The sequence below is a fragment of the Xenia sp. Carnegie-2017 genome, unplaced genomic scaffold (genome assembly GCF_021976095.1).
Source record: "Xenia sp. Carnegie-2017 unplaced genomic scaffold, XeniaSp_v1 HiC_scaffold_14, whole genome shotgun sequence".
Classification (NCBI taxonomy): Eukaryota; Metazoa; Cnidaria; class Anthozoa; order Malacalcyonacea; family Xeniidae; genus Xenia; species Xenia sp. Carnegie-2017.
The window spans coordinates 12,865,404-12,875,298 of NW_025813447.1; the positions used below are offsets into that span (position 1 = coordinate 12,865,404).

Sequence of the window (9,895 nt, forward strand, 5' to 3'; positions counted from 1 at the left end):
CAGTAGTGAGGTCGTTATTTATATTTACCCAAAAATTGGTTGTGGTAAACATTAAAGTGAAAGCTATATCATAAAAAATAGCGTGCTCATCAAAATACTATTGTTTCAAATTTTATTATTCATATGTTTTTCATTTACGTACATTAATTATACATGGTCGCAAATGATCTCTCGATCACTGGGAGTTTTGGCATGGTGCTGGAAAATATACAGTCCCTATGTTCAGTCGTTGGCAATTTCGCCATTAGTAAATGGCGCTTTACAGTTAAGTCTATTTTTTCCTTTATGTTTTCAACCGTTCATCGTTCGTATGCTCCATTTCTTGATCTTGTACCGTTCCCATTCTAACTTCTATCGTTTTCTCCCCAGCAAATGCATGATTATCTAATGCTACCTTACATTTCGTATATGAAGTTTCTAAATTATAGCTCGGCTTGAATTTGCAGTCACGTGTTGCTTGACGAATATATCTTTGTACTATACAGCAAAGTAAACTTACTACGACAAGATTTACTGTTGTCAAACTAATGCAGATGACAAGAAGTACTTCTGTGGTGTCCATTGTAACTGTGTTTGCAAAACCTAGGTATAATTTTATAAAAAACAAGTTAGTAAGGTAAAATTCCTTCTTTCTTTCCTTCCTCATACTCACACACACCAAGGTCAAATTCTTCGCTTCAATACTTTCGCATAATTTTACTACATTAATCTCGAATGTCCTATCTCCTTAGAAACATGTTGTTGTCCTATGTTGTCATCATCCCACAATTTTTTCACATCACCCACTTTCTGGCTTTCATTCTTGACAGTGAGTTAGAGAAAGGTCGTTTACCACATGGCTAATGCAATAACTGATGTTTGTCAAGTGTATTTGTTAGAAATTAATGAACGGTAACAAAGCACGCTTACTTTGCTTCCATTTTATGTTGACGTTTTTGGATACATTGATAACCCCACGAAAGACTAAACCAGAGTCATTAAATAAATCTAAGATGCAACCGGGCAACCATATTTCACTATTCAATGTTTTTATTCAGACAGAGTTCAATCATTTATCTTCCTGTTGTATCTTACTTATGAAATATATCTTAACTAGTCCAATGATTCTTCTCTAATCGATTATAACGCCCAATCAAAGTTTGTACGCACCTTTATGAAGCAATGTGTAATTTCTAATAACAGATTAAAAGATATTTTCACCAAACAATACCAAAGAACATCTGCTCAAATAAATAGCGTTTGTAGAACCTGCTCTAGTGTAGCAATCACCGCTACTGTTATCTTTTATTTTCAAGATAAGAAAACTGTTGAAACACTTTTACGAAAATGTTCAGCATTCGCTTGGTAGACTTAATCTCGTTAATCTCTTTACAATGACTATAATTGAGGTCATACTTTAGTAACCATAGGAAATATTTAGTATTGTTTGTGTGCATAATTTCTATTGAAACCAATCTAATAATAACTTTCTCTTTCCTGTGTGGGGAGAAGTTATGAAACAAGAAGTAAAAACTGTAAATGCCCGCGATATTACGTCAATTTTAACATGTACAGCCTGCACGCCCGATTGGAAGCCTCGTGGACTATTTGCAAACTGAGTTTTTGCGACTACCAGATGGTCTTTAGCTGACAAAGTAACTTTTAAAGTTTTAAAGATGCCTGGACAGAGATATTGCTCGCGATGTAGATCACATGGTGTGTGGGTTGCATTGAAAGGTCATAAGATTCACTGTCCTTACCGAAACTGTCCTTGTTGTCTTTGCAATTTGGTCGATCAAAGACGTGCAGTGATGCAAGCTCAAGCGCGACTTTCGGAGGCTAATGCTCAAGAAATCAACGGTTGATTGTGATATTTGCATGTTTGGAAAGATCAAAAAGAACTGCAAAAGAATAGTTGAGCCTTGGACCTGATATTGAACAAATTTTAGACAGATAACTTTGACATTCATTAAAAGTATATATGTTTTTACGAGTTACAAAGGTTAATTTTTAACTGCTTTATACGTTATTAAAAACGTGAAAAGGTTTTGCAAGAAATGATGTTTTTAAACTTTTTATTGTATTTGACAATTATTTAAAGAAAGCGTTATTTGTGTTAGCTGATAGCTTGAAAATAAAAACTCTTTTCTGTCATGTTGTCGAGTGTGTTTTTTTATGCCTTCCATTTTTGGCGTAAACAATTTTATTTGTGCTGAGGGTTGAAGATAGAGCGATATATCCTCAAATTTGATTGGCTAGTTGCTACGGATAAAAAACAAGGAATTTTATCATTTGTCGTCTATCGATACAATGATAAAACACAGCTTTAAGGCTCTAGATAGAACAAGACAAATAAATAGAAGACACAAAAACCTGAATTTAAACATTTTTATTTATTACCCAACTCAATGCAATTTCAACAATAAAGTTTGATCAGTTCATCGCTCACAGCCGACGGTGTCAAGACACCTAAATCTGTAAACAGCAAATTGATGTAGGATGGAGGTGTATAGTCAACAAGAGGATGATCTTCGTGCTTTGGATTGGATGTATAGGAATACTAGAAGTATATACTACACATATTAAAATTAATTATATTTTGTTGCTGTGATGTCTATTTACAGTTACTGGATCAACTAAATACTGCATGCAATTGATGACTCTCACCTTCCATTTATTGGGAACGTCTTGTTGGTTGAGTGGGTAAAGACGAACGAACTTGTAACTTTCTGCGACGACGTGAAACGGTTTATTAGCCGATTTTGCGACGATAGCCATTTGATAAGTGCCAATCTTTGTAGTAACAAATTGTCAAAAGCATTTTCAATTATTCAATGTGTTATAGGCAAATATGAAAACGTTTAAACCTTATTGATAATTCCTCCACTTTCAACAACACCTTCAGCCCCAACGAGAACAAAGTCGACCTTTTCCATGATGTAACTAAAATTATTGAAAATGAAGTGATCTTGTATAAACGGTTATTTAAGCTAAGTCAGAAATTTTCTACCCAACAGCACCGTCCAAGATTACAGTAGATGGTATACCGGCTTCTGTCAGCTGCTGGTGCATTTTATAACTGCAGAGATTTTAAAGAAAAACTATTCATAAACATATTAATTGACAATTGAGTATAGTATGGACGTAGAAAGATCGATAATTGGGGGGGGGCATATGTATATATATATTATATATCAATAGGACTGGCTTAAAGAAGTTGGCTACCCCGATTTATCTGGCGCTGACTCTGTCACAAACACGTTGAACCGTCTTTTTTCGTTTGCCGCTGATTTAAGAAGTTTTAGAACGACTCGTGAACGAGAATGCGTAAGTATCGTCTGTAAAAAATGTTTGTTTCTTGTAAATTGCATAAAACAAAAAACCTTCTTTCATGAAAAATTAAAACAAACGTAGTGGTCAAGTAGGTATTATAAAAAAAAATATATAAATGTAGAAGTGCTTACAGCTCCGTCTTTGATGAAATGTTTACAGAGTTTAGTTATTTTGTTTCTAGAAGATGAAGCTTTTTCAAGAAACAGTTTTCCTGTTAAGAGATCGTTTTTCAGAAATTACAACGGACAAGAAGTGTTAAAAATGAATGACACACGTCATAATACCTCGTTCAACTAGACATTTTTTGCACTCTTGAAAATCCTTAAAAATGTATTGAAAGTTTTGTTAAAATTGTTTTAATTTCATGCTATCTAGTTGGTAATAAGTCCAATTAGTAAATCACAATGTTTGTTATGTAATAAACTCACAGTGTGTTAATCTCTTATTTTGTGATCAATTATGTGATAAAGTTACTGGGTAATCCAAGGATGTAGGGGCGATAAAGTAAGTTACTTGGTGATTTAAGGATGTAGGGGTGATAACGTACGTTACTGGGTATCTAAGGATGTAAGGGTGATAACGTACGTTACTGGGTATCTAAGGATGTAAGGGTGATAAAGTTAGTGGGTATCTAAGGATGTTAGGGTGAAAAAGTTACCTAAGGTGATTACTTTAAGGGTGATTAAGATACTTACTGGGTGGTCTAAGGATGTAAGGGTAACAACATACGTTACTGGGTATATAAGGATGTAAGGGTAATTAAGTTACTTACTGGGTGATCTAAGGATGTAAGGGTGATAAAGCGAAGAAATAAATCGCATCCCGAGGCCACAGATGCTACGGAACTCTCAATATTTGTCAATTTATCAATTGCTCTTGTTAGCTTTTCCCGAAGCTCAACTAACGTCTCCGCTAAAGAAAAGTCGAAAACATTGCAAATTAAGCTTTTTTAAGCGATGTAGAAGTCAAATTGTAAGTTCTTGAGAGGCAAAACACAAAGGAAAGTTAAATCCTGAGTTTGAAGTTCAGGACTTTGCTCCACTTTCGTTCTTCCTTTATTGAGTCATTTTACAGAGCCAAAGAGAAATTTGCAAAGTTGCAATATATAACTTTAGTTACGGTTGCAAAAATTGTGCACGTCCAAATCTTTACAATTCAATATACCATTTCAATTTATTTAAGATTAAATCCTTGTTTAAATTCATTCGATAGTTTGTTACGGAGCAATTGATTTATAATTTAAAATGAACTACTCCACTGACCCACGCAGGATCCACTATTATTAATCGTAATTGCGCAATGAGATAAATTTATCATAGATTTTTGTAGAGCCTTCGACAAAAATATAAGCAGATAAATTGCAATGCTCTGATAACATAATTTTAAATCGTTGAAGGCTACACTTGCAGGCTACAATTCACCTTGAAAATGTGGGGTTTTTTTTATTTAAGTCGAAGATTCTATTATCTTCACGAAATATCAAATTTTTACCTGAGTTCAATTGATTTATGTATTCAATGAGAATACTGATAGCCGCTACTGCTTGTGGTGTGTCTGGGTTTTCCACCATCAATTTCTTAAAGTTTGCTAGGACATCTAATAAGTCAATTACAAATATGCCGGTACATTTTGTGGAAAATAGTTAGCACCAGTTATAATAACTAATTAAAATATAATGCTATATGATATATATATTTATACTCGTAATAAATCATAGTAATCTAATGACTAGTTTACCAAAAAATACTAACCTATGTCAGCCATATTGTTAATGTATATCAGAAGGGTTTACATGAAGTATTACCATGATTTATTTGAAAGTAAATGGTTTGATTCATTTTGATATTTATTTTTTAAAATTTATATATATACGACACATTTTTCTTGAAATATGTCGTTTTGATATATTTTCTAAATTTTTCACTTGTAGCTGAAGGAAAGATAGTATTGCTATATTGATATCGTTTGAGTTTGGCGACCACTCGAAGACCCAGTCACTCTGGTAACAGTTGAAAGAAAATTATGACTACCGTATGATTGTTCACTTTTTTTCTACTTTATAAGCGTTTAAGCACTTTTTAAAATATTTTTACGATGATTTTTATTAAATATCAATCTGTGAATTGTCTTTTTCATTTTCAGGTCATATGGAGTTTGGCTGTATTTGTGAACTCAAAAACTCTGCAAGTTTTGATAAGGCCCACGATTTTGTACACCACTTGCTAGATTACAAATTTAATTCTGTATTTTGTTTTCATTTATGGCAGACAGGAAGGCTTCTTATAGGTTTGTTGTCTCATATCTACTCATGATTTGTTCAACTTGTGCTTGTTCAATATAGTCTTATAATCTTTGATTGATTACTAGTATAACATAAAAGTTTGCATGTTTATAGAATAATATTTACAAGTAAAACAATATGTAACTATACATCAAACAAGGCTTTTGTCATCGAATTTTTCGACATTTGAAGTCCTTCTTTTAAATAATTAATAAAAATTTCACAAAACTACCTTTCACTTTAAATCTTCTCAGGCATCAAGCTGTATAAACTTGCGAAAGGTGATTGACATGTATTAAAGATTATTTGTTGACTTAATTTCATTGGCTAGTTTTGATGAGGTTCTAGCATTTTATTGGTTGCATTTTTGAGTTCTGAACCAATAAAATTGGCTAAAAAGTATGAAATATTTTATATTTCAGCTGAGTGAAATGATACTTTGTGCTTTATTTCCATGTTTTCCTTTGAAAAGAAACAGTTAAAAAGAAAAAACATTTTCTGTTTTCATCACATATAAGTAATCTATATAGAGATTAGGTACAGACAGTTGTTTTTTAATGGGCTTATAAGAATTCTGTCGTATTTGCTTTGAACATAAAGATGAACCATTAGGTATATGTTCAAGTGATGAAACTAAGTGGAATATCCTTCACTGATTGTTCTTTTGTCTGTAACAAATTGGGAGTTTCCTCCCTCTTATTTCTAAAGGTATGAAACTGAAACTTGTCCACTGATTTATTGAAGTTTGGCCATAATAGAATGATGGATTGAATGCTCATTGAAATCATGTAGCTAAGTTATAACAAGTAATACGTGAAAAATCGCTCTCGGGCATTCAACCCCGGGGTTTCGTTATTAAGACCTAGAACCCCCCCCTCCCCGAGATGAAATGGTTGTATTTTGTTTATTTTCAGAAAATATTGTTGATTTGGGTCTAGTATATTGTATATAATGTTCTGATCTTTGAGCATTTTGAAAAGATCCTTGACCTTCGGAAGCATCCTTGAAATGCGATCTTTTCCTATAGCGTCATGCCAACTACCAGTTGGGCAATGGCATTTGATACGCGTAAATTATTGTTTGTGAGAGTTTAGTCAGTGTCGTAAATGGTTAAACACTTTTAACTCATGGTTAAAGGAAAGATAGTATTGCTAGCAAAACTCACTCCTTATAGTGGGAATTTGACCACCGCTCGAAGAATCAGGTAAAAATAAACTGTTGTCAAAGTAGAAAGAAAATTTGACTGATTGTTCACTTGAATCACTTTTTTTAAAGGTCATATCTTTTGGAGTCTGATTATATCTGTGAACTCAAGAACACTGCAAGTTTTGATAAGGCCCAAGATTTTGTAAATCACTTGCTAGAAAACAAATTTAATTGTGTAATTTGTGTTCATTTATGGCGGGCAGGAAGGCTTCTTTTAGGTTTGTTGGCTCATATCTACTCATGATTTGTTTAATTTATGATTATTGAACAGTCTTTTGTAACATTTTAGGTTCATCAATACCATTTTCAGTCATATTTGGTGGTACTGATCTCAATGTAGACACCTACAACTGGAACAGGTTGAAAGTGATGACAAGGGTGGTAAAGAAAGCAAGGTATATATTATTTTGTTTTCTAAATCTTTTATTTTCCTTATCTGATTTTACTATTTATAAAAATCGCAGACTTCTTGTGGCATTCTCACAAGTGATGGCAAAACGAGCTGAAGAAGTTTGGGCAAGTCGTTTTAAAGATTTTTCATAGATAGTATATCTTTTTTTATCCACCTCTGTGGTTATTCATTAATTTGTCATAAAAATTGATTTTCAAATTATGTTGATATTAATTTTTCATTATCTTGTTTTCAGCCTGACATCAAGACAAAATTGTTCATACAACCACAAGGTTGGATAAGATGAGGTTCTATTACGACTACTTTTTTATTTATTTGAACCTTCAAAAATGTTTTGTAGCTGTTATGACATATCCTTTGCACAACTTCGAAGATGAAGATGAGATGGATAGAGTTTTGCTTGAAATATCAGGTTGATTCAAGCACAGGCTTTGCTGCAACTAGCGTAAACCTTTTGTCTCATGAAGATGATTGTTTTTTAGAAAATGACAAGGAATTGTTTTATCCAATGAAAAATAAGGTAGATCTATTTTTGTTCATTTTCCTCTTGTATGTACATGAATTTGTTGTTATTATCATATTTTAGATCATCTTTACTCTTGTTGCTGGTCTAAGACCTGTGAAGGATCCAATGTTTCTTTTCAACAGTTTTTCTTGTAAGACACAAACTATACTGTATGTTTGCTCTATCTTATTCTTAATTAATTTCACAAGCCTGTCCCTGCTCTTGTTAGTTTTTTTTCAATTGTAATTTCATTTTATATAAGGCTGGCACTGTGAAGATTCCAGGATACATTTGGTAGTAATTGGACCAGAGGTATATTGTGCTTCTTATCATGTAGAGCCTTTATTCAGAAAAATTTGGCATTATTTGACATGGTTTTGTCTTTTTTTGCAGATAGATCTGGAGTTTTCAAAGACAGTAAAAGATGAGGCTAAAAGGTTGGTACATAACTTGATATAGATGGTGAAATGATGGTAACATGACATGGTAAGAGTTGTGAATGTGAAGGGTATGTGATATGATATGAATGGTAAAGAAGCTGGCTACATAGTATAGTACTATGTATGATGGAGAAGTGTAGTACATGACATGATATGAATAATGAAGAAGGTGGCTACATATTATAGTAATATGAATGGTGGAGAAGGTCACAAAAGAGTATATGTAGTATGAATAGTGAAGTAGAGGGTACATGACATGATATAAATGGTATAATCGTAGCATGAAATGAGAAAGCGAGCATGTTACTGAGTGGTAGTTATAAAGGCCATATAGCCATTAAAAAATGCAATGATAGTTGTACAAGTTTAAAATGTTAATGTTCATTTAGGTACCCAGGTGTAGTTGTATTACCACCTGTATCCCAACCTCGACTTTATGCATTCCTTAAGAATTACACGGTTGCCTTGGTAAATTCATCTTTAAGTGAAGGAATGGCATCGTCAATTATAGAGGTTGGTTGAATTGACTGTATTGAATATGATCAAATGTTGATTTTAACTTTTATATTATCATTTGTATTGAATGAGAAAAATGTTGCTTTAATGTCAATGTCGTCATAAGATGTTCATTTTGGCATTTCCTGTTTGCTAGTGATGAAATATAGTGTCTTCTGCAATTGATAAAGCAATTTTAACATCTTAGAAGATATGTAAGCTCTTATTAATTAAGAAATTTATGTTGATATTTTGCCAGGCTATGTATTTGGAAATTACTGTAATTGCTAGAAAAATAGCCGGCAATGAAAGCCTTATAAAACACGAGGAAAATGGACTTCTTTTTGAAACTACACAGGTTAAAATTTATTTTAGTTTCTCTCTCTTACGCTTATTTTCTTATGTTTTATCAATCATAAATTTCCATGGTTTTTTAAGGAGTTTTTGTCGTTAGCAAAGAGAGTGGCTTACGACGACGAGTATCGAGACAAAATAAAAAAAGGCGGTAAAAAATACATCGTAAATAATCATTGTCAGATGATAGAGGGAAAGACTTACAAATCTGTTGTTAAAACAATGTTGGAATGACTGACGCATCGTATAGAGAATGGTATGCAATAAGATATGAAGTAATAAATATGTTATAAAATATGTGTAAAGCATTGGCGTTAATCAAGCGTTAATTATGACAGAAAGTATCATCGTTTTCTAAAGAAATGAGCCAGGCATACCTGAATAATATGTATGTGATCTCCCCCAACCAACGTTTTATTTACTCCAATGGTGTAAAGTATGATACACAGAGTTGTATAAAGTATGATGAAAATATTGTATAAAATATGGTATCTACGTAGTGTGGTATGAAGTATATTTAAAAACAATGTACAATGGTATTTCTTATGAACCATGAGGTCTTTCGCATCGAAACAACGCAGTAATTAAATTTAAAAAAAATTGTGTATATAGTATAATTGTCATAAGTATTTTGTAGAAGTATATGGATTACAGAATATGGTATAATTTGTCTTTTCTTTATTTTAATTGTTACTCAATAGTCACAAGAAACCTTTAATAAACCTGGTCGTTTATGCATATTATTAGTACTTGGGTAAACGTTCTCCCTCCCTGCTACCATCAACCAAATGATTTGATTATCCTTTAGCTTCTGTGAACAAGTGTTATTCACGTCTTATTTTGATATGAATTGGTTTCATGAATTGCTCATAAAATTTGTATTTTTTTTT

At 32.6% G+C, this 9,895-nt stretch overlaps 2 protein-coding genes and 3 long non-coding RNA genes across 6 annotated transcripts; 3 read left to right on the plus strand and 2 right to left on the minus strand.

Annotated features, from left to right (window-relative positions):
* Positions 1–95: 95 nt before the first annotated feature.
* LOC124435343 lies at positions 96–1,360 on the minus strand. Its single transcript, XR_006945002.1, has 2 exons — positions 1,150–1,360; positions 96–582 (listed from the first exon to the last, which is right to left on the minus strand). It is a non-coding gene; the product is annotated as an uncharacterized LOC124435343 (long non-coding RNA).
* Positions 1,361–2,353: 993 nt separating this feature from the next.
* Positions 2,354–5,084, minus strand: LOC124434158 (translation initiation factor eIF-2B subunit alpha-like). Its single transcript, XM_046984041.1, has 10 exons — positions 5,064–5,084; positions 4,804–4,908; positions 4,085–4,224; positions 3,597–3,633; positions 3,444–3,523; positions 3,205–3,317; positions 2,990–3,058; positions 2,847–2,922; positions 2,647–2,772; positions 2,354–2,539 (listed from the first exon to the last, which is right to left on the minus strand). The coding sequence occupies exons 1-10, from the start codon at positions 5,074–5,076 to the stop codon at positions 2,396–2,398; spliced, it is 903 nt and encodes a 300-aa protein (XP_046839997.1). The 5' UTR covers positions 5,077–5,084; the 3' UTR covers positions 2,354–2,395.
* Positions 3,196–3,750, plus strand: LOC124434159. Its single transcript, XR_006944705.1, has 2 exons — positions 3,196–3,306; positions 3,494–3,750. It is a non-coding gene; the product is annotated as an uncharacterized LOC124434159 (long non-coding RNA).
* Positions 5,085–5,184: 100 nt separating the features above from the next.
* On the plus strand, positions 5,185–5,824 carry LOC124434607. The gene is made up of 2 exons (XR_006944842.1): positions 5,185–5,343; positions 5,455–5,824. It is a non-coding gene; the product is annotated as an uncharacterized LOC124434607 (long non-coding RNA).
* Positions 5,825–6,487: 663 nt separating this feature from the next.
* On the plus strand, positions 6,488–9,668 carry LOC124435055 (glycosyltransferase 1 domain-containing protein 1-like). 2 transcript variants are annotated; one of them, XM_046985005.1, is made up of 13 exons: positions 6,488–6,797; positions 6,869–7,017; positions 7,089–7,194; positions 7,264–7,315; positions 7,447–7,483; positions 7,552–7,623; positions 7,694–7,731; positions 7,798–7,867; positions 7,979–8,028; positions 8,110–8,153; positions 8,546–8,669; positions 8,911–9,009; positions 9,090–9,668. In XM_046985005.1, exons 1-13 carry the CDS (start codon positions 6,721–6,723, stop codon positions 9,237–9,239), a joined length of 1,068 nt encoding a protein of 355 aa, XP_046840961.1. In that variant the 5' UTR covers positions 6,488–6,720; the 3' UTR covers positions 9,240–9,668. The 2 variants fall into 2 exon arrangements, with proteins under 2 accessions (XP_046840961.1, XP_046840962.1); XM_046985006.1 differs by having other exon boundaries at positions 7,110–7,194.
* Positions 9,669–9,895: the final 227 nt, after the last annotated feature.

What these genes read in the sequence shown, in the direction of transcription:
- LOC124435055 (XM_046985005.1), top strand. Translation starts at nt 6,721, where the DNA reads ATGGTTAAAGGAAAGATAGTATTGCTAGCAAAACTCACTCCTTATAGT. An exon ending in ATTGTTCATACAACCACAAG is followed by an intron (nt 7,484 to 7,551) that starts GTTGGATAAGAT and finishes AATGTTTTGTAG; the next exon opens with CTGTTATGACATATCCTTTG. An exon ending in TGGTAGTAATTGGACCAGAG is followed by an intron (nt 8,029 to 8,109) that starts GTATATTGTGCT and finishes CTTTTTTTGCAG; the next exon opens with ATAGATCTGGAGTTTTCAAA.
- LOC124434158 (XM_046984041.1), bottom strand. An exon ending in GTGGAGGAATTATCAATAAG is followed by an intron (nt 2,773 to 2,846) that starts GTTTAAACGTTT and finishes GTTACTACAAAG; the next exon opens with ATTGGCACTTATCAAATGGC. An exon ending in ACGTTCCCAATAAATGGAAG is followed by an intron (nt 2,540 to 2,646) that starts GTGAGAGTCATC and finishes ATATACTTCTAG; the next exon opens with TATTCCTATACATCCAATCC.